This window comes from Asterias rubens, chromosome 18 (genome assembly GCF_902459465.1).
Source record: "Asterias rubens chromosome 18, eAstRub1.3, whole genome shotgun sequence".
Lineage (NCBI taxonomy): Eukaryota > Metazoa > Echinodermata > Asteroidea > Forcipulatida > Asteriidae > Asterias > Asterias rubens.
The window spans coordinates 12548265-12572688 of record NC_047079.1 but is presented as its reverse complement, the minus strand read 5'-3'; the positions used below and the strand labels follow the sequence as shown (position 1 = coordinate 12572688).

Genomic DNA, 24424 nt, shown 5'->3' with positions numbered 1-24424 from the left:
AGGGTTGTTTGGGGGGGGGGAGGGTTGTTTGGGGGGGGGGGGGCAACTCTATTAAAGATGGAGCATAAAGCGGAATGCAGAACATTTTACATTTTAGATGCTCTGTGGTGCAATCTTAGGCCATCCCAATCAGAGGAAAAAAGAATGGAACATAACATAAGCCTCTATAGACCAGAAATGTGAGCAGCAGTATAGAACCTTTTGGGATAACAGCATCTTCAGGTGCAGATCTATGACACAAGTTTTAGGGGTCACATTTTGTCAAAAGTGAGCATGCGAGTTTGAAACCGTTAGGCATGGGTGGGCCCAGGCAAATTTTCCCTTTCCCTTCCACTCTTTCAACGAGGGAGTTATACCCGATTCCTCTTTGAGAAGCCTGATCGGCGTGGGGTCCCGGTTTTGCATTTTAGATGCTCTGTGGTGCAATCTTGGGCCAATTTTGAGGGGGGACATTTTGATAGTGTTCCCCACCCTTCAAAAAGTTGTGTCATCTTTTGCCCCCAGGATTGAATGCCAATCATGACACGACACACAGGGTTTGGTCTTACCAGTGCCGCATATTGGGCTTCATGGTTAAGGTGGTCAAAAAGATGGGGGTGGGGGTTCACATTTGATATCGTGCCCCCCCCCCCACCCTCCAAAAGGAGGGGGGGGGGACATGTCCCCGTCCCCCCCCCCCCCACTCCCCCCCCCCCCCCCCGATTGACGCCCATACAAAAATGGGCACAATCAAATTATCCAACAACAGCGGGCCCAGGCTGGCCTGCGCCTGAGCCGGTCTTGAGCCGAAGCCGTGGTTTCGAAAAGGGCCTATCCGAGCTCACAGTGGAAGTTGGCTCAAAGTGTTGACAGAGGGCGCTGTTCGACCAGAAAGCTACGAGTACGAGGTTTTCGTATTCTGCGATTAATTATTGTCATGAATGTCTGAATGTTGTTGGTGGCCGGATTCGGGGGACACGTTGACGTAGATGTTGGATGGATTGAAGTCGTTTAAGCAACTGTTTTGTCTGGTAATTTAAAGTTTTTGGGTGTAAAAGACGTGACTTTTATGTTTGATTTGATTGAAATATTTAGTGATTGAGTCAGACTCTTCACTTACTGACTGAATTATACCATAATCTCTGTCCTTACTCTATGATTATACTGTCACCAATGGAGTAGTTCAGTTGTGCTTGATGTTTTTCTATGCCCGAAGTGGAGGCACTTGCATTTGTCAATATTAAATAACATTTGCCAGTCATCAGACCACCGGTAAAGGCGATCGAGGTCGTCCTGAAGAGCGCGAGCATCTGCTGGGGTTTTTACTTTTCTGAAGACCTTGGTGTCGTCAGCAAACTTCAGGACCGAACTCAAGACACAAGATATCCTCGTCAATGTCGTTGATGTAGATGATGATTAACAACGGGCCCAGAACAGAACCTTGAGGGACACCGCTTTTAACTCCTGACCACTCCGATTGGGCCCCGTTCACCACCACCCTCTGTTGTCTGTCAGACAGCCATGCCTTAATCCAAGCAGCAGTTGATTCACCTATAACTGGAATTGAATTTCCCTTTTTAATTTTCAATCAATTGACTCATTTAATTTTCACCCGATTTGGTATAGATGCTGGTGTACGTAATCACTGTTTTGGTCAAATATTAGGTAATTTATGGCCAGTGATCAAACAGTCTGACAGTAAAAACTGACCCGGTTCAAAACTTCAATTCAACCAGAACCGAAAAACAGTGATCATTTATGGTGATGAGTGACTGCGTTATTTGATTTTGTGAATGGGGGCAATGCTGCATGGAGAGTGGTGATCTTGGCCCCTAGAAATAGCGCAAAGTCGCCCCAACCGGCTCGCAACCGGGTTGTTATATATTCACTCCCTGACAATGTCACCCCCAAACACTGCGCCCCCTGACAAAGTCATCCCAAAATTGAATCGACTTCAGTGGATCTTTCTGGGTCTGGCCAATTCAAAACCGCCAGCTTTTCCTGGTTATCATCCAGCCCTAAAGAAGCCTTTTTTATTTTCTGACATGTCTGAACTAAATATTATCTTGGGGCAACTTTGTCAGGGGGCGATTTTGCTTGGGGCAACTTTGCTAGGGGCGACATTGTTTGGGGTAGACATCGTCAGGGGATGACTTTGTAAAAACCTGGTGTCATGCCGATAAGTGTCCGCTGCTAAATTGTGTCGATTCATTGGCATATTGCAATCTGATTGGTCAATGTCCATGACTATGACGTCATATTGTTTGCTAAATGAACAATTGTGTCCGCAAAATAATGTCCATTCCCGACCAAGACGAACTGTCAGCCAACTATAAAGCCCAACCCAAAATACTGGCCGTAATTGCACCAAGTCCACTGGGTTCTTTTTCTTGCTTTACACAATACTTGGGACCAACGGCTTTACGACCTATCTGTAGGACAACTTGCTGTAGGACACAAGTTTGGGACCTGAACCAACACTTGGCTGATCAGAAACAGCAGAGGTTGCAGCAGGAGTCCTTGGTCAGGAGTTTAAAACCGATCGTTCTATTCCTGCATTCATAACCTAAAAAGTAGCCCTCCTATCCTAATTTGTAAAAAAAGGATTGTACAAAAACCTGAATTTTGTTCACATAGAGTAACAATGGACCCTTCCCATGAAATATGCTAATTACATTCACGCATGCATACAGACAATGACAGACCCTGTTGGTTGGCAAACACCATAGAGTTGTGCACTAAGCAGACGCGCAACCGCGTCTGCGTCACGCACCCATTAGCCGTGTACAAAACAGCGCGATGTTCCCTCATTTTGCCAACCAAAACGTTAGTGCGCAAGCGCTATGTGCAATTTACATATTTCATGGGAAGGGTCTATTTACCAGTGTGGTTTAAGTTTTGTTTGATCATTAGTAACAAAGAACAAGAAATCCTCTAAACCAATCCTGCAACCCAGTAATGTGAATCTACTCATTAGGGGAATGAAATCAAAGGGCATTTATATACAATCACAATTTATAATGTTTGTTGTAACACTTATTGGACTAATCTGTAAAGTTTTGTTTTAAGGAGTTTCATTCAATTGAAAAGAGTTGATTTGCCTTAATTTCTGATGTACAATTGTTTGTTTTTTGGTAACCGTTTTGAACAGATTCAACCAAGCAGCAAAACACAAGGTGAACTCTAGGACGACATAATGCAGACCCTCATATGCAATCGATGCCAAAGGGCATTGCTTATTTTCGCCTTGTTGTCTCTCGGTGCATATGAAGCTAACGTCATCAGAAAAATAATCAAAGATAAGCCAGAGACGGATCCTAAGGACCATAAAGTCATGTCAAATGATTCTAAAGGAAAAGACGTACCTGTTGACATAGCACCACCAGATCACATGGATGGTGTGCGGATTATGCGTGGTGGTCAGCTCAATAAGGACTTTCAACAAGAAGTGTTCTTGGGACCTGAGCATGCCGATTTTGAAACCATTCCAGAAAAAGAAGGGAAACGAAGACTAATGGAGATCTTTTCTATGTAAGTTTTTAATAGTAGGATTTGAAACTTTGTATGGTGGAAATACGATATGGAAAGGTTTGCGGTAACACCATGTAATGACTATCTCTCAATGAGTTGGGGTGGTTCTGAAAAGAACCGTTAGTTCCAAACCAACAGTTCTTTACAGAACTCATTTAGAGATACGTAGTTGGGGCGGTTCTAAAAAGAACGTGTTCAAACCAACATTCTTTTCAGAACCACCCGAACTCATTAAGAGATAGTCATTACATGGTGTTACCGCAAACCTTTCCAGAAGTTTTTGTTACTCGTACTCTTCTGATAAATGTTGTAATTTTACCCCCACCCTTAGCAACTTCTGTAATGTATGTACATTCATTGTAAGTTGGTAGATTACATGTACAGCAGTAAGCAACTTTGTATTGCTGTAACACTCGCAGCAAATTCATAAAACACAAACTTTTTTCATTTTGCCCCCCCCCCCAAGTCATCTACATGTACTGTAGAGGCTGCCATCACCAGCACTGTGTTCATCAGGCCATCACTGTGTTCAAACAATCGAAATATGCATTAAGGCCGAGCTATAGCCGGTCGCGCCATGGTCGTGCGATGGAAATCTTGACGCGCGATCATAAAAAGACATAGTTTAGGCCTTAGTCTTAAGATCGTGCGCAAGATTTCCATCGCGCGACCATCGCGAGACTGACTATAAACCGGCCTTTAACCTCAACCTAGAGAAAGTTCTTTGAGTTTGTGATGTCAAATGCAAGGGATCAACTATCTGGAATAAGACAGTTACAACGATACATTTCCTCAGGTGGGATTCGAACCCACAACCCTTGCAATTATACAGCAGTGTCTTACCACTGCTCTTGAATTGCAAGGGTCATGGGTTCGAACCCCACCCCAGTAATATGCCTGTGATATTTTTCACAGGACTCCAGAAAGTAATGAGTATACAGTGCTACACACATCGGTGTATTCTTTATCCCTGATGCAAATTTAACATCTATTATATAATGATACCCTTGATTGGTACAGTGTGTATGAACCCTTTTTCCAATAAAGTGTATCTACTGAATTGAGTGCCTTGTTTTGTTAGCAAAGTATTTGGGCACTCCGGTCTGGTGTTCCTTTTTGGTTGTAAGGCAGGTGCCTATGTTTTAATATAGTTTGACCTTGTTCTTGACCTGATAATGTCAATTACATGTAAAGGCACTGGACACCTTTGGAAATTGTCAAAGACCAGTGTTTTCTTTTGGTGTATCCCAACACATACACTGTATGCATAAAAGGACAAACCTGTGAAAATTTGAACTCAATTGGTCGTCGAAGTTGCGAGAGAATAGTGGAAGAAAAGACACCCTTGACGCACAAGTTGTGTCCTTTCAGATGCCTTGAATTCGAGACCTCAGCTGAAGTCTCGAATTCAATTCAAATATTTTAGTGAGAGATTACTTCTTTCTCAAAAACTACGTTACTTCAGAGGGAGCCGTTTCTCACAATGTTTTATACTACATGTACATGTATCAACAGCTCGCCATTGCTTGTTACCAAGTCAGTTTTTATGCTAACAATTATTTTGAGTAGTTATTACCAATAGTGTCTTGTGCCTGTAAAATAACATAACCAAAGTTTGGTCCTTTGTTTGACATGGTAGGATTGTTTATTTGTTTTTGTCTTCAGGGCAGACACCTCCAAGGATGAACTATTAGATTTGGATGAGTTGACTGCATGGATCTCCCTTCAGACTGAGAAACATTTTCAAGAAGCTTTAGAATCAAGCAAGAAAATCTTCCCATTAATAGATGCAGATGGTGACGGTAAGTAACATTCAAATGACTTAAATCCCACACATTAAGTCATCTTATAAAGGCACTGGACACATTTGGTAATTGTCAAAGACCAGTTTTCTCATTTGGTGTACGTGTACAGTTTACAGGTTTGTTTCTACAGGTTTGCATACGTTGAGATACATACTGTACTACAGTATGTATCTCAACGTATGCAAACCTGTAAAACAAACCTGTAAAAATTTGGACTCGATTGGTCATCGAAGTTGCGAGAGAATAATGGCATAGAAAACACCCTTGTCGCACAAGTTGTGTGTTTTCAGATGCCTTAAATTTCGACCTCAGTTGAGGTCTTGCGCTCAATTCAAATATGCTAGAGAGAAATTACTTCTTTCTCGAAAACTACTTCAGAGGGAGCCGTTTCTCATAATGTTTCATACTATCAACAGTTCTCCATTGCTCGTCACCAAGTAAGGTTTAATGCTAACAATTATTTTGTACACAAAATGTAACAATATGTTTACACCTTTCCGGTGTAAACATATTGATTAATTGGTCTGTGAAATTGGTCTGTATTTATTGGTCTGTATCTGCTTAATATTTTTAACCTCTGTGAAGCGCCTCAGGACCCTTTGGGGTTAAGGGAGCTATATAAAAGCCGTTTATTATTATTATTATTATTATTAAAAAAAGTGTGGTATCATAACTTAGTAACTCAATGAAGCCAAATGTTTATTTATAATATTTCATTTCTTGGGTAGATAAAAAGTACAATAATGTAAAAACATTACAAGATACAACAATTATTAGCAATTAAAAGACACAGGACATGCAGGAGAGGAAAAGAAACAGCTGGAGCCTGAAGGATTGCCTAAATAGAAACACAGGCTCTCCTCTCCAGCTGGTCCCTAAATAGAACAACAATATACTGAATTATAAAAATATATAAATATTCTAACAGCAATAAAGACAAAGACGCATAAAAAATAGACATAAAGGGCATACAAGATAGCATAGACATAAATGAAAAATACCTGTAAAATAAATTGAATTGAATTGAATTGAATTGAATGGTTTATTCGTCAAGTATATAAAAATACATGAAATTTACAATCCTATTGTACAGCAACATATAAAATATTAAAATGTAAAATTGCACAAGAATTACCACAATACTACATAAACAATAACCTTAATGTAAGTTAAAAAAATGAAAGTTTATATAAAAAAAACCAAAAATAAAACCAAACAAACAAACAAACAAACAAACAAACAGTCAAAAGATGATAACACAACAATTGATTATATATACAGGGTGTCTCAAAAAAAAGGTAATTCTACTTTAAAGGGTTTTTATGGCCAGACTATTATGTTTACCAGCAGAAAGTATGGCATCATCATCTAGGCCTATAGTATAGACAGTATTGAATATGACGTCACCGTTAAAATATTAGACCTACAACATGGCGTCTGTGCGCGTGTGCGTGCGTGTGTGTGCGTGCATGTGCCGTAGAAATCAAACCGGGAATGCTGCGTGCTTCATTGATGTACGCGTTTGGACGCGCATACGGTTTGCTCTACGGTTTGCGACTTCCATAGCAACTAAGGGGGTTATTCAATACGGTCTATTTACCTCACTGGGGAAGTCCACAGCAGATTTTCAGTTGTATCCATATTGTTAAATGAACATTACAGAATTGGTGCTTGCTAACAGTTGCTGGCAATGTAAGCTCTTTATGTATCTATCATACATAAAATGACAAACCTGTAGAAGTTTGAGATCGATCGGCCATCTGGGTCACGAGAAAAATAGTGAAAAACCTATCACAAATTTTGCATTGCATCGATGCCCAAACAAAAATGAATAAAATGCTCACTGAGCGATAAACTCCAAACGCAAAATTTAGATTATTTATTTCTCATCAAATATGAAAATCTTTTAGGGATGTTTTCAACTATCATCCTAAGTTTTATGTTAAGCTGTGATCCTCACGATTTTTGTTTCTTACCAATTCTGTAACGTTCCTTTAATATGAGTAATGCATTTATGGTTACTATCAGGTATTATCCACTGGGATGAGTACAGGGAACAGTTTCTCAAGCAGAGAGGATATGATAAAAAAATACTGGAAGATCTGAAAAATGGCAAAAGTGCTTTAAAACCTCATGATGAAGGTAAGTGGTCATTTATTTATTTAGTTTTTTTTTACACTTGTATACCGAGTGCATGCCCAAACAGTTACAACTAGCTCTGGCGTCCTGGATATATCAGGGTCCATTTCTGGGGCGAAAAATCTTCAAAGCTCCATAACTCAAATCTTACCTGCAAGAAGCCACTTTTGTCAACAGACTCGCATTCCATGGCAGCATACATTTTTCTGCAGTGGGCTTTGGTCGTCAATATATAAGACGCACGACGCGCATGATCTTGCGTTGCGATTGCATGTTAACACTGTGTGCAGTTAAGATACGGTGACCAAGAAGTACATACATTTATGTATTGTGTTATACACGGGGGTATGTATGCGTACGCACGGCAGCAGACAACACTGTGTGAGAATACAATCAAAACGTGATTTCACAACCTTGCTAAAATTAAGCAAGAAACCCCTGCTATATTGCTGCCGTGTGAAGAGGACTTTTTAGTGACATTTTTAGCTGTGAATGAATGACCTGCCTCACCATAAGCCTTTTTGAGATATGGCGGACACAATGCTACAACACTATAAGGTTTGGGTAAATTTGTGTGTATACACCCAAACCAAACAGTACACTCCTATCACGTCCGCCGTACCTCAAAAAGGCTTATTGTGTTTATATGTTTCTTATCATCATATCAGAGGATTATTTGATTTACCGTGACCGATGGACAAGGGCTGATGAGGATGAGGATGATATCTTGAAGGAAGAGGAATTTCTGGCCTTTCTTCATCCAGAGCATTGTAAAACAATGCTGAATCTGCTGGTGGATGAGCTACTGCATGACTTTGGTGAGACCAATAAACATATTTACATTGTACAACTTCAAGTTCATTTTCACAATATAGTCAGAGTTTTTGTATCTATGCTCTTTTACACCCGAACGGCATCCCAAAGTGCTTCACATTAGTACCCCCGTAGTCCTTAAACCATCTCAGCTCCCTTGTGCAACAAAGATGCGCTACTCGGCTAAATCAATCACAAGAACCATCTCTGCCCTGACAAGTACCCATTTACCCCTGGGTGGATAGAAGCATATGGTTAAGTGTCTTGCTCAGGGACAAAGTGTCACGACTCCCGAACCCACACTCTGCTGAACAGAATCACCAGAGCTTATCCACGACACCCTACAATGTACACCCAGTATCAATATATCGATTGCAATGCAATGGGAGAATCAAAAATGTTCAGTGACACAAGTGTCCCGACCAAGACTTAAACCCACACTCTGCTGAACAGAAACCCCAGAGCTTGAGTTTGGTGCTCTTATCCACGACACCCTACAAAGTACACCCATTATCATTTATCAATCGCAATGCAATTGGGAGAATCTAAAATGTGTACTGAACTACTGACATAAGTGTCCCGACTGAGACTTAAACCCACACTCTGCTGAACAGAAACCCCAGAGCTTGAGTTGGGTGCTCTTATCCACGACACCCTAGACACCCTACAAAGTACACCCAGTATCAATAATCAATCGCAATGCAATGGGAGAATCTAAAATGTGTACTGAACTACTGACATAAGTGTCCCGATCGAGACTCAAACCCACACTCTGCTGAACAGAAACCCCAGAGCTTGAGTTCGGTGCTCTTATCCACGACACCCTACAAAGTACACCCAGTATCAATAATCAATCGCAATGCAATGGGAGAATCTAAAATGTGTACTGAACTACTGACATAAGTGTCCCGATCGAGACTCAAACCCACACTCTGCTGAACAGAAACCCCAGAGCTTGAGTTCGGTGCTCTTATCCACGACACCCTACAAAGTACACCCAGTATCAATAATCAATCGCAATGCAATTGGGAGAATCTCAAATGTGTACTGAACTACTGACATAAGTGTCCCAACCGAGACTCAAACCCACACTCTGCTGAACAGAAACCCCAGAGCTTGAGTTCGGTGCTCTTATCCACGACACCCTACAAAGTACACCCAGTATCAATTATCAATCGCAATGCAATGGGAGAATCTAAAATGTGTACTGAACTACTGACATAAGTGTCCGGACCGAGACTTGAACCCACACTCTGCTGAACAGAAACCCCAGAGCTTGAGTTTGGTGCTCTTATCCACGACACCCTACAAAGTACACCCAGTATCAATTATCAATCGCAATGCAATGGGAGAATCTAAAATGTGTACTGAACTACTGACATAAGTGTCCCGACCGAGACTTGAACCCACACTCTGCTGAACAGAAACCCCAGAGCTTGAGTTCGGTGCTCTTATCAACGACACCCTAGACACCCTACAAAGTACACCCAGTATCAATAATCAATCGCAATGCAATTGGGAGAATCTAAAATGTGTACTGAACTACTGACATAAGTGTCCCGATCGAGACTTAAACCCACACTCTGCTGAACAGAAACCCCAGAGCTTGAGTTGGGTGCTCTTATCCACGACACCCTAGACACCCTACAAAGTACACCCAGTATCAATAATCAATCGCAATGCAATGGGAGAATCTAAAATGTGTACTGAACTACTGACATAAGTGTCCCGATCGAGACTCAAACCCACACTCTGCTGAACAGAAACCCCAGAGCTTGAGTTCGGTGCTCTTATCCACGACACCCTACAAAGTACACCCAGTATCAATAATCAATCGCAATGCAATTGGGAGAATCTCAAATGTGTACTGAACTACTGACATAAGTGTCCCAACCGAGACTCAAACCCACACTCTGCTGAACAGAAACCCCAGAGCTTGAGTTCGGTGCTCTTATCCACGACACCCTACAAAGTACACCCAGTATCAATTATCAATCGCAATGCAATGGGAGAATCTAAAATGTGTACTGAACTACTGACATAAGTGTCCGGACCGAGACTTGAACCCACACTCTGCTGAACAGAAACCCCAGAGCTTGAGTTTGGTGCTCTTATCCACGACACCCTACAAAGTACACCCAGTATCAATTATCAATCGCAATGCAATGGGAGAATCTAAAATGTGTACTGAACTACTGACATAAGTGTCCCGACCGAGACTTGAACCCACACTCTGCTGAACAGAAACCCCAGAGCTTGAGTTCGGTGCTCTTATCAACGACACCCTAGACACCCTACAAAGTACACCCAGTATCAATAATCAATCGCAATGCAATTGGGAGAATCTAAAATGTGTACTGAACTACTGACATAAGTGTCCCGATCGAGACTCAAACCCACACTCTGCTGAACAGAAACCCCAGAGCTTGAGTTCGGTGCTCTTATCCTCTTGGCCATGATACGCCAAGCAGACTAGGGCATTGCTGACAACGGCTCTCCACTGGTCTCTTCATACATGTTGTCTAAAATGAGCTGTTTGCCTGGATTTGTTTTTCCAAAAGCTTCCTCATGTGACATGGCCTTAATAACTCTTGACAGTAATAATTAAAAGTATCGTTTAGAGCGCTGCTAATCAGTAATCTTGTTCTTACACTTTAGATTATTCACACAAAAATACTTAATGGGCTGACATTTTGACTCTAGCAGAGTCTTTTTTTATATATTTTGTTTTTTATATATTTTGTTATATTTGCAATACAGAAAATAAACAAAACCAACAACTCCAAAAAACACAAGATGGGCAAACATGAACAAAGGATAAACAAAACGAAAGAACAACTGAAGATTAAAGCGTCTTGTTATACAAAGTTGTGTCTATTCAACAACAATACTTAGAGTTCCTATAACAATGGGAGACTTTGGGGCGCTAGGTGGCAGCAGACTTACCAGGTATATTTCCATTGTTTACGTAGTTCTGAGCGTGCGCACATGACCGAGAACAATGGATTTTACCTGGTAAGTCTGCTGCCACCAAGCGTCCCAAAAGTCTCCCATTGAATAAATCACGCAGTCTGCATTTGAACAAATCAAAACATGTTCTTCCACTTTTGTTTTACTTGATAATCCAAACCCTTAGCTCTTGCCGAACACTCTGGCAGAGTCTTTCTGAGAGACTAATGTTAGGGGCTAGGGTTGAAACATCGGACCATTAGCTATCTTTTGCATTTATGGCAACATACATGTAGGTCCTGTTGATTTGTAACTGCTAATTTAATTTTGACACTTTTGCATAGATGCCAATGGAGACAGTAAACTGTCATTGTCCGAGTTTGTCTCCATGCCAATGATGGATAGTGAGGAACTGGAGAAGGCAGCCGAGGAAGATGAATGGGTCAAGGAGAGACTGAAAGAATTTCGGGAGAATATGGATCTAAATCATGACAACATCTGTGACAAAGAGGAATTAGAGGTGAGATTAAGAGCCTTTAAAAACAGTTACTTGAGCCAATTTGTTTTAACGGAAATTTAATTGAAACTTGTTTATAACGTGTTTGTTTACCATTTAAATGTAAAATTGATATTTGTACACTTCTTAATTTTTCGTAATTGTCAATAATAAAATGAGGCACCACCGTCAAGGAATTGAACAAACTAGAAACACTTCTGCCGTTGAGGGTGCCGTCAAAATGACAATACTTTGACGTCATTCATGGGAGTTTGCTTTGTTATACCTCCACGCTGCAACAAAGCGGCTTTACAAACTGTAGCTCCCACATTATACATGAGTGATGTTGTGACAGAGCTTTTCGCGAATCTTTCCATCAAGCTCCTATGATTCCTGGATTCTGATTGGCCAACAGCTACATGTATCATAGGGTGTGAGCGATCCCGCGGTGCTCACTCAGGTGAGCCCCTGACAAGAGCTAATCGAACGATCAGGCGTCCTCTCGTGGTGACGTCATGCACCTCTGGCCAGCTCCATGTGACCCACGCTACAAGCAGGGCACTGGGGGCTGACCCGGGTGAGCCCCTGGAATGCTATTGGAACGTACCGGGGGCAGACCGGGTCGACCCAGGGCAGCTAATCGAACGCACCCATAATAAACAGTGCCAAGTATTAAATGCTGTCCGAACACTCACACATCTTGCAGAGATATTCCTGGGAAATATTGCTGGACCTTTTCAAATGTTTCACAGGACATCGCCATTTCCCAGGAAATAGCCACCCCTACATGTACTTCGGAGTAGGGTTACGTAAATGTTAGCTACATACATGCACATACCCCTGGGTGGATGTACTGAATGCTCATTGATAAATTCCCTTTTGGAAAAATTGCATCAAATGGGGAAATGAAACGTGGTTTTGCAGTTTAACTTGGATTAACTTGCCGGGAATTCCGGCTTTACATGATGCTTTCTACCCTTTAGCAGGTAACTGGGGGGAGACACAAACCATCCAATAGTGACCATGCTGTATTTATCTTTTCTTGTTCATCAAGGCATATCTTGACCCCAGGAATCGTCAGCATGCTGAGGGAGAGGCAAGGCATCTTATTGGCAGTGCAGACGACAACGAAGATGGTAAACTATCCCCAAGAGAAGTTTTAAGGAACTACTTTGTATTTATAGGCAGTAAACTCTATAATTACGGAAGAAATGTTCATGATGAATTTTGAGGTAAAATGAGGTAGAGCTTTGTGTTTCTGAGTTATTGGTCACATTAAAAAAAGCTTAAGTTATTTTTATTTAATTTTTTGATTTAGAAAGTTGCTTTTTAAAGTGTTCATTCCACCCTGGCAAATGTTGGTGCGATCGTTTACAAATGTACTCTTTGTGAACAACTTCTAGGTAGCTGCGCGTTGTCATTGTTTCGCCACCAAAAAGCCATTTGTGAGTTAGATTTCAATAATAATAATAATAATGATAATAATAAGACTTGTAATGCGCACATATCCACCCTGCTGGGTGTTCAAGGCACAGGACATAATGATGTCTGGTACAATGACTCGCGTAGTTACAATGTACCACTTTCATTTGAATTCCTCAGACTATCGAGACAGTTGCTACACCATGTGATTAGGGGCAAGCTTGTGTATAGCAACCTCCGGATGAGCAAGTACCATTGTGCCATACACATTCATTCAGAATTGTGTATGGGCGTTCACCCTCTCTTACGTAACTACGCAAAAAGCTTGGCCTTAATCACGCGGCGTAGCAACTGTCTCGATAGTCTGAGGAATTCAAATGTAAGCGGTGCATTGTAACTAAGCGAGTCAATGTACCAGACATTATTCAAATCTAACTCGCAAATGGCTTATTTTAGATGGTGGAGCGATGACATAATACAAAGGGTCGATTGGTTGGTTACAACTCAACCTCGCTACCATGGGCAACGCGCCGTATCACGCTAGCTCTGCGTACGTCTCTAACCCCTGGGAGGGAAACTCCGATCCGTGTCTTTGATTGGCTGTCATATACGCGCAAAATTTGAAATGCCGTGCGTCTCCAAGAAGCTCTATACGCCGAAACGCGTGCGTATAATGGTGTACGTATTCACTTTTTTGTCACGCAACACTGAACGCTAAGGCAAGTTTATGACTTTTATTACACACAGCGCGTCCAGCGTGTGCGCGACTAACGCCCAACACAGAACGGATCAACCACAGGACTAATTGTAATATCCCTTATATTTGGATATTTTGGAGTTACACTTCCAGGGGTTATGATCGAGCAAGGCATGCTGGGAAAAAATGGCGCGGCGAGATCGATTCACTCTGGGAACGAGGTTGGTTACAACTTACACTTCTCAAACAAACTGAAATGACGTCCGTTTGTGGTTCATTGCTCTAAAATGACGGTTAACTTGGATATCAATCTTTTTGTCTTAAACAATGATTAGACATTTGTGATTTATGGCTACTCTTTAGTTTGGGATTGGGTGGTTGAGGATTGATATGATTGATGGTTAGGAGATTTGAATGTGTTAGTGACAGTATGACAACCCTCTTTAGTGTATGGTGCGGCTTATGGAAGTGTTGAATATGCATGTATCATAATTTCTTAAATATTTTTTTATAATTAACATGCTTAATTGGTTAATTAACTACATTAAACATGAATTATCTTTGTTTATTTACCTGTATGATAGCATGGTGATCGAAACATTGAGTTGTTTTTATAGTGCTCACCTCAAGCTGTACAAGATTTTTGATTTCAGACTTATGATTGCTTTCTGTGCTTTCATCGTAAACTTGTTTTCTTGACTCGGTCTAGCCTTGATTCAAGGCTGTTGGCGTAGTGTGCTCCGTCCCGGTGCGGCACGATTCGGCAACAACCGCAGTGCATAGACGGTGTACACGAACAATGTATCCATGAACAGTACATTGTACAGCGAGAACAGTATAGCGCAGTCGTGAGTACGGTCGTTCATATTTCAACCTCTTGGCGTGACTCAAACAACACAGACTGTACATACAATGCACGCCATACAGATGAACATGTACACTTGACACATGGTACTATGCACACACTGATCCACACACTGTATGTCGGGGTTGCGCTTACGGAATTCGCCGAGGAAGCAGATATGCCGGTCGCAGTCGGCTGGAGCACCTTGATCAAGGCTAGACTAGGGGCATTATCTTTAAGAGAATGCTTTTCTTCCTCCTCCTCTGTCTTCATTGGCCAGTTTTTCATAAAACTCTTGTTAATTATACAAGATGTTTAATATGCACATAAATTATCATAAAATAGTGTAACCAGTTTGGTATGATTTTTGTTTATACTTGTAGCTAGAATTAAGTAATATTTGAGTGTCATCTTTCAACCTAATGTCAAATGGTGTACATTGTGCAATAAGACATTATAGTATGTGCTAACGAAGGATTGTAAATTTTAAACATTTCAATTTGAATAATTAACTTTATATTTTGTTTTTGATAATCTTTGTTGGCAAATTTATGTCCAATCATTTCAATGTTAAAAAACATGGGGGTTATATCAATAAATTACGGAAACTCATTCTTTCGATATAATACAACCATTCAAAGAACAAATGCTTCTAGAGACAAATGTACTCTTATTATATTGCCACTAGATTAAAGGCACTGGACACTATTGGTAATTACTCAAAACAAATATTAACTTAAAAACTGACTTGGTAACGAGCATTGTAGAGCTGTTGATAGTATACAAATATTGACTGCTTCGAGTGCTATGGTTAAAACTATGACTCCCGAGGTGATCCCCAGGAGCGTTCTATTTTCCCCCGAGGCGAAGCCGAGGGAAAATAGAACGCTACGGGGATCACCGAGGGAGTCATAGTTTTTAACCATTGCACGAGTAAAAGCAGTCAATATTTGTTTTATAACACCCCAAACATTTCTAAATACTGTACTATTATTATTAAGTTACAGACCTGAATGATACAATCCACGGACGACGCGAATACAGATTGCAAACACTTTTACTGTGCTGCATGTAGTGTCGTGCAATCCGAAATGGTTACAGACTATTAATTTATCATCCTCGTACACGCAACGGACGTCTGGGTACTGCACGCCGTGTGCTAGTCTTCGGACTAGCGCATGGCAAACCGACGCACTATCACACGGCCGTCATCTAGCAAAACTAAGACATGTCATGTGACGCGCTCTAAACCAATGAGCAGGCAGAATACTTGCAAGGGGTGTAATAATATAAAACATTGTGGGAAACGACTCCCTCTGAAGTAACATAGTTTTTTTTGAGAGAGGTAATTTCTCACTAAAATAGTAAAAGACTTCTAGCTAGAAACCTTTTATTCCTATCTGAAAGCACACAAATTCGTCCATCAAGGGTGTTTTTTTCATTCATCATTTTCTCGCAACTTCCAAGACCAATTGAGCCCAAATTTTCACTGGCTCGTTATTTTATGCATATGTTGAGATATAGGGAGAATACTCGTCTATGACAATTACCGAATGTGTCCAGTGCCTTTCAAACAATATTATTATCTGAGGATTTTACCAAGAAAATCATATAAACCCTAAAACTGAATGATAAACATTACACTTCATGTATTCCTCCTCAAAAACAAAATGCAAGGAGGATGACAAATAAAGTGGTTTTAAATCGTAAATAGTTGTTTATATTTTTTTATGAATTGACCCTACTTCTCTTTGTAGTTTTAAGAAAAAAGTATGTTAATTTGTCTTAGGCCATTAAAAAAAACAGTTGTTTTGCACCATTCCTTTTTAACTTCTGCAGGTCTGGAAGTGAGTTTTCACATTTTTTATTTATTCTCTTTTTTTTCTCTCCAGTAATTCATAACAAATATTTCATCCGCATTGCCTGCACTCACTTTGCACGTAATACTGAAAAATAACAGGCTGGCACCCAGACTATGTTTATGAAATCGCAACAGTAAGAAAATGGTAGTCTGGTGCACACCAACTGCAGTGTAACATGCTACTTGTAGTCTTAGCTCCAAGTTTTGTTTTTACCCTGGTCAAAATTCCAGTTGAACCTAGTTAAACTGGGTTTAAACCAGTTGAAACCAGTTGATAAACTAGTTAAACACAGTTAAAACCAGTTGGTTTAATATGGAAAATGGACAGAAACCAACTGGTTTATAATTTCAACCTAGTTGAACACAGTTAAACCTAGTTCAAACCAGTTGGTTAATATGGAAAATGGACGAGTTTGGTCACTATCCAGTTGAACCAGTTGACCCCAGTTAACTAGGTTCAATCGGAATTTTGACCTGGGTATTGGTTGATTTATCACTGCAACTACTACAGGATGGAATTGACATGTAAGCACTTAATGTACATGTACCCTACCATATTACTGAGCCAATGCACTTCTATGAGACCATGTGAACTTTGTTTACAACGAGAGTGAACTTGTGCATTCTTTGGGTGTTTTGGCAGGCAAGATACTGCACAGGTCATATGGGAAAGTTTACATTCTGTGTCATAATTTCCACATAAAATTAAATCCAAGAGTTATGAAAGTTAAAGCTTTTGAGACAAGTTTTGAGATGTGCCCCCTTTCATCATATCAAAAGTTGATAAGAATTAGACAGTGCAATCTCCATAAAATATAAGATTTGATGTTTTCTTCCATTGAGCTGTGTTCAAGGAAGTCCAGGCTCTGCTGCTCTTTTGTAAACATGTGATGTCACAGGTCACATCGTCTAAACTGTAGGTGTAGTATTTATTCATGATAAAAATTAAACGAACCTCATTTGGGTAGGGATCTTGGCAACAATATTTTTGGTGTTCTTATATTAGGCAATGCATAATTTTTTAAATGATAGAAAGAATGGTTATAATTTTGTTAAAAATTTCAGTTGCTTCTTAGGTATAGCTTACATATTCAGTGTGTAATTAGCACTTTCGAGCATATATGGAATATCTTTAGAGATGCACCAAGGCCAAGAGATTGTTTTCTCGGTAAAATATCTGAAACTTCTTTTTTTAAGGTTGACAATTTGTCTTTGGTGAACATGGTGAAAGGCTCTTTATAAATGACAAAGAGCTTTTAGACTAACCATGGAAAAAAGGCACTATTTAGCAGTATTAATTCAAGGAATTTATGATCTCTATTTATTTTGGTACAGGTTCAGAGAGGCCCCCAAAATACATTTCTTCTTAAAGGCAGTGGACAGGACACTATTGGTAATTACTCAAAATAGTTATTATCATAAAACCTTACTTGGTAATGAGCAATGGAGAGCTGTTGATAGTATAAACATTGTAAGAAACAGCTCCCTCTGAAGTAACATAGTTTTTGAGAAAGAAGTAACTTTCCATGAATTTGATTTTGAGTCCTCATAATTAGATTTTGAGGTCTCTAATTCAAGCATCTGAAAGCACACAACTCCGTGTGACAAGGGTGTTTTTCTTTCATTATTATTTTGCAACTTCGACGACCAATTGAGCTCAAATGTTCACAGGTTTGTTATTTTATGCATATGTTGAGATACACCAAGTGAGAATACTGGTCTTTGACAATTACAAATAGTGTCCACTGTCTTTAATTATTGTAAAACCTATTGGTGTAAAACACAAATGACATGACTTTGTATTTTTTTGGCATACAAACATGACAAACATGTGATGCATAAAACATGTATTTATTAACACGTACATGAACTTTACATGAACTTTACCAAAAGCACCTTTTAAAGAATGACCTTTCAAAATGTTTTTTATTAAAATGGCAAGAAAATGCATTTTACTTTTCTATTAATCTGTTATAATGGTAGACTTGTGGACAAGTCGTTAATGGTCCCACGCGGTGTGATAGTCGAGTTGTGGCGGTGCTCTCGCGCGAACTGCTGGTTGCCGACTTCTACTGACCATAGTCGTGACAGCAGTAGTAGAATATCGCGGGGAGAGTCGGAACGCTATCACCGCAACAGACATTTAACGACTTGTCCACAAGTCTATTATAATGGCAATGTACTTGGCATGTCTACTTTTAATCTTTCTTTGGGGGCAAGAGAAAGGAAGGGCCCAATGGGGACTTTTGAGCTGCTTGGTGGCAGCAGACGCTGCCTGTTGGCAGCAGACTTACCAGGTTAATCCATTGTTCTTGGTAATGTCGCATCCTCGGAACAAAGTAAACAATGGAAATTTACCTGGTAAGTCTGCTGCCACCTAGCGTTCCAAAGTCTCCCAAAGAGGGCCCAAGCCACAATACCCTGATACATCTATAAATAAGGACAATTGTATAGATGGTAATGATCTCATTAAAGGCATGGACATTATTGGTAAATACTCAAAATATAATTGTTAGCATAAAAACTTACTTGGTAACAAACAATGGAGAGCTGTTGATAGTGAAACATAGTGAGAAACTGCTCCTTCTGAAGAAGCGTAGTTTTTGAGAATGTAGTAATTTCTCACTAAAACATTTGAATTGAATTTCAGAACTCAGCTGAGGTCTCGAAATCAACCATCTAAACGCACCATCTTGTGCGACAGAGGTGTTTTTCTTCCATTATTCTCTCGCAACTTCATCAACCAAATGAGTTCAAATTTTCACAGGTTTGTTATTTTATGCATATGTTGAGATAAACCAAGTGAGAAGACTGGTCTTTAACAATTACCAATAGTGTCCATTGACTTTTAACTCAAGTTACTCCTTGAAACAATGACGTTCATGTAGCAGCATTTTGATTGGCTTTACCTAAAATGATCGGTAACTGCATAGTACTTTAACATTTAATACAAAATTAACTCTACTACCCTAATGGAACATGCAAAACGACAAAATCTTATATAATTCTTTGGGGAAATATAAAACTACACTGAAAGTCTTGTTTGGAAAGATTCAAACATTGAAAGTTTAACCAGCTACTACTGTCATGACTGTACTGTTCATTCTCTTTGTACTTAGCACTCTCAAAGAAAAAAAAATAGCTTTAAAACTTACGATGAATTTTAAATGGACAGATTAAAATGTTAATGTTACACATAATATGTTGTGACTGGCAAAGTGTCAAGTGTGCAGTTGTCGGTCATACACAAATACAATTGATCTGTTAAGCTAGAAGTAAACATCAAAAACAAGGGACTAAATTTGGCAAATACAATTAAGCATTTTGTTATCTAAGTTTCAAACTGGCCTGACCACCTGCTGACCTACATGTATGTGTAGGATGGTTGACAGCAAGCCAAGCTTGGAATGCAAAGTATAAGAAAACGTGATATTCATTCTCATATTTTGTGCACCCGTTTGACGTTGTACTTTCATCATGGAGTATTTTAAGGAGCACCGAGGCAGTGACCAGGGACATAAATGGAAGCAATTGCCTTTACATTGCCCCATGAACAGACCTGGGGTGGATTTCACAAAGAGTTAGGACTAGTCTTATCTCGAGTTAGGACGAGTTACTAGTCCTAACTTAGGACTAGCTGTACGTTTTTGATGTCTCTTAGGACTGGTCCTAAGTTAGGACCAGTCCTAACTCTTTGTGAAATCGACCCCTGGCATGTAGCAATATTTGCTTTATTTATAGACCATGTGAACTTTGTTTACAACAAGTGTGACCTTGTACATTACATTCTTTGAGTATTCTGGCAGGCACAATACTGCACATATTTGTCATATTTGGAAAGTTGACATTTTGTGTCATAAATTTCACATAAATAAAACATTTGTATGAAAGTAAAAGCTGGACAAGTTTTGAGATGTGCCCCCTTTCATCATATCAAAAGTTGATAAGAATTAGACAGTGCAATCTCCATAAAATATAAGATTTTATGTTTTCTTCCATTAGGCTGTGTACAAGTGGTGCTTGCAGGAAGTCCAGGCTCTGTGGCTCTTTTGTAAACATGTGATATGTCACAGGTCACATCGTTTAAATGTAGGTACATTAACCATGTTAAGAATGCCACTTGAATGCCACTTGTTATCAAAGTTTCAAACTGAAAGGGAAAGTAAATCTTTGGTTTTGATGGAGAAAAAGACAAATTGATAGACCCCTTGCATAATGCGAAACGCTACACTGACGTACACGAACAGCTGTCGTCCAATCATTTGCCTCTTTTGACCCCAGTGAGGGCACTTTTTGAGCGTGTGACGAAGGCCAGGGTCTATTCACATTGTCCTATTTTATTTTTATATATTTGTTCTACTACTACAAGATACCAGAGTTGACTGGTTCATGCGTGTGACCCCCACCCCCTCCCCCTTTAATACTTGCATAGGTTGGAAGTCCCTCGTGTCTTTTGACACTTCTTTATGGTACCCCTTCAACTCTCTCACAGCATTCTGTAGGGACCTTGTCCCAATTGTACACATATGACAATCTGAACTGCTGCTCTTTGGCACACATTTTCCCCGTTGTCTGCAACTGCTGATACTTTGATCTCATGTCTTGAATGGTCTGTTTGTGTGTTACGATGTAAACATTACGACAGCCACGAGATTTGAACTCTGTATCAAACCTTGGGTCATGCTCTCGTTTAACATCAATGGCAGCAAGCCATGACCCAACAGAAACATCTTCAGCATGGTACTTTTTAAGGTATTGGGAATTACTTGAGATGAATTTAACAAGGTCAGCTGATAAGACATAACCCCCTCCTAATGCATACGGAATATAGCGATCACAAAGTACCCACTCGGCCTCTGCATAGCGCCCAGTACGGTGAGCATGTGCCCTCCCATCAAAGAAACCCCAGTAGAGTCTTTCTCTACTCTTAGTCTTCAGCTCACGCACCATTGCATCAAGTCTAACATATGTATCATCATCAGCCTTCATAACATACTGAAATTCAACATTCCTATCCAACCATACCATCATCTGAATCACTTTATTTGTCAAAGAACCGAATGCATCTTTCAGTTTAGGCAGAAAGAGAAGATCCTTGTGTCGAGCCTGTTCTGCCTCCAACATCTTCATATCTGAGGCCGACAGTTCAGATGTGCCGACGACAAACTTCGGCAGGACATCCTTGCCATGCTTCTGAAGCCAAGTTTCTCTGATTGTGTACCTACGTTCTATAAGCTGTGGGCCTGTCAATATCAACACAACCAGGAAAGCAGAGAGTTTTTTCTTGTTGGTTGGATCACTCTTACCCACTTCGTGCTGGTTGGAGGAGCGCGGCTCACACGTCACAATGGTTTTATTCTGGTCACTGGAGCTGTCACTACATGTTGAGATGTAAATGATGAACATAATGAAGACACATGGCACTATGATGAGGAACTTGTTCATGGCTGGTTTTGTCTTTCTACCCATAACGTAAAAACCTAGTGGGACAAATAAATGAGCGAGATGATGAAATCATAGGGTAAGAACAGTTTAATATAATAATAACAATAACCAATTTTTCTATAAAGCGTCTCAAAGAGCTTCCAACATTATTATCCCTGGTCACTGGGCCTTAATTCATTCCTTAAACCATCTCAGCTCCCTGGGAGTATGCAGCCTGATGTGCAACATTAATATGCACTACTCGGCTAAATCAATCACAAGAACTGTCTCTGCCCGCACAGGTACCCATTAATTTACCCCTGGGTGGAGAGAAGCAACTACAGTTCAGTGTCTTGCTCAGGGACACAAGTGCCATGACAGGGATTGGAACCCACACTCTGCTGAACAGAATCACCAGAGCTTGAGTTCGGTGCTCTTATCCACTCGGCCAAGACACCCAAATTTACTTGTAAGTATACACTCGGCACCAGATATAACCAGTACTGTCAATACTTGGTTCAGCACTTGATCTCAAAAACTGTACAACTAAAGTTTTGATAAAAGGTGACTTCTCAAGATATCTTACCTTTACCTATTCCATACCTCAGGGATCCATTGTACGTGTAGGTCCGTTGGTTTTCATTTTGTACACAAATCCCATTGGTCAAAAATTAATTTCTCAAAAACTACAGCACCTTACAGCAAGTAATAACTTAAGGTCAGCTTTCTACTATCAAGTTCTTCAAACAGTGTAAGTTTAATGTAAATCTGTTGACATTGTGTTTTTTGTGTTACAAAAAGTACCCTAATCCTTTAAATTGGCGACCGAACCAACAACTATGTTTTGGTTGATAGCAATAGTTATTATCGAGTCATCTCCCTATACAGAAATCCCCATTAGTTCTTTTGTTTTGTAATACAGGTTGTACGTCTGTTAATGTTGCCAAAAGTGACCTTATGGTATAAACCTTGTATGTGCATCATGCAATTGTAGATGTCAAATGAAAAAAACTTACCAAACTTGATGATGCTTTCTTGTGAAGCTCAGTTTGTAAAGTTCAAGAGCAACATTCGGTCAAAGTTCCTGAAACAAAAACATTGATCAAACCATGAAGGTAAGTTCAAAAACGGAGGCATACAATTTGTAGGCCGCTTACTATTATTTTTATGGAGCACAAAGCTTTTTGGGAGTTCACGGATAGATTTTCAAATAGTTTTACTTGTTGATAAATGTTTTCTTTCCATAATAATGTATTCAGTCTTCTTTAGACCGATGTAATATCGTCCAAGCAAGTCCAGAGGGTTCCATGATTTGATGGAAGAAGTCCAGTGGCAGTCGGCCAAACTAATCACTGGATTCACCGACAACTCAACTTCCTAAAGACAGCTCATAACAAAAACTAAAAAACAGTCATTGCACTTATTTAGGTTTGATGAGATTTTTATTGTTGTAGGCTTATGCCTTTTATTTTTAACATATTAACACCCATCCATTTTCACTCAGGTATTTGTCAAAGCTGTTTTTGAACTGATTTGTTGTCCTAGCATTGACCACTTTGGGCTGGGAGTCTGTTTGAGTTATCCACTACTCGCTGTGTGAAGAAGTGTTCTCTGAGATTGAGCCCTTTGTTGTTGTTAAGCCCTTTTATTTTTAGGTTTTTTGGAAGAGCTTCATCATGTCATGCCCTCGACTTGTGCTACTCTTGCTTGTGCTGGCGTCTATCCACAATCTAGCCCCACTTGTGTGGCCAAGGATTCAGCTATCCATCCTTGGCCACACAAGTGGGGCTATCCACAAGCCCCTAACATGCTTAATTAAGAATCTTGAATGTTTCGTCTTCCATGAGGTCCCCTCGCACTCATCTTACTTCCAGGGGAAAGAGAGCAAGTGCCCCCAATCTTTCTTCATAATCATAGAAGATGCAATCCCCAAATACTATATTTGCAAACTTGTACTAAGTACAAGTTGTAGGAAGTCTTTAAAATTAAGAAATATTTGCATTGTTTACAATAGTTAACTTGTTAAATGCATTGTTAGCATGTGTTTTTAAAATGTGATTATTATAGATACTCACCATGCATATTTTCTTACCGGTTCACCGTTTATGATCATCACAAAGCTTGCCACGGTGTCGGTGATGGTGACGCGTCAACACCAGTCAGCACTGCCCAGCCATCAACAAACCAACGAGACGATTCCCGGCCGGGGGAAACACACACGTACATACGGTCACACACGCACATCACAGGCCACAGCACAGTTGCAAAACTCTGCCAACGTTGCACTTTTCCCGGTGCAGTCCAAATCGTTGCACCTGGTAAGTCAATCATCACGCACTGCCAAGTCGGCTGCCCTGATCAGGTCAAGGTTCCCAGCGGGAAATGTCATTTCTGGAGGAAGAGCGGATCAAATTTCACACAACACTTTTCAATCTGCTTCATGGAGGCTGCCATCTTGACTGGT

At 40.2% G+C, this 24424-nt stretch overlaps 2 protein-coding genes across 2 annotated transcripts; one reads left to right on the top strand and one right to left on the bottom strand.

The window, feature by feature from the left end:
• The first annotated feature begins 872 nt into the window (after nucleotides 1–872).
• Nucleotides 873–13240, top strand: LOC117302103 (45 kDa calcium-binding protein-like). The gene is made up of 7 exons (XM_033785898.1): nucleotides 873–1010; nucleotides 3131–3510; nucleotides 5176–5312; nucleotides 7344–7457; nucleotides 8123–8272; nucleotides 11561–11736; nucleotides 12767–13240. The coding sequence occupies exons 2-7, from the start codon at nucleotides 3176–3178 to the stop codon at nucleotides 12941–12943; spliced, it is 1089 nt and encodes a 362-aa protein (XP_033641789.1). The 5' UTR covers nucleotides 873–1010; nucleotides 3131–3175; the 3' UTR covers nucleotides 12944–13240.
• A 7658-nt stretch (nucleotides 13241–20898) lies between these two features.
• LOC117302355 (beta-1,3-galactosyltransferase 6-like) lies at nucleotides 20899–24407 on the bottom strand. The gene is made up of 3 exons (XM_033786270.1): nucleotides 24036–24407; nucleotides 22977–23044; nucleotides 20899–22016 (listed from the first exon to the last, which is right to left on the bottom strand). The coding sequence occupies exon 3, from the start codon at nucleotides 22003–22005 to the stop codon at nucleotides 21001–21003; it is 1005 nt and encodes a 334-aa protein (XP_033642161.1). The 5' UTR covers nucleotides 22006–22016; nucleotides 22977–23044; nucleotides 24036–24407; the 3' UTR covers nucleotides 20899–21000.
• Nucleotides 24408–24424: the final 17 nt, after the last annotated feature.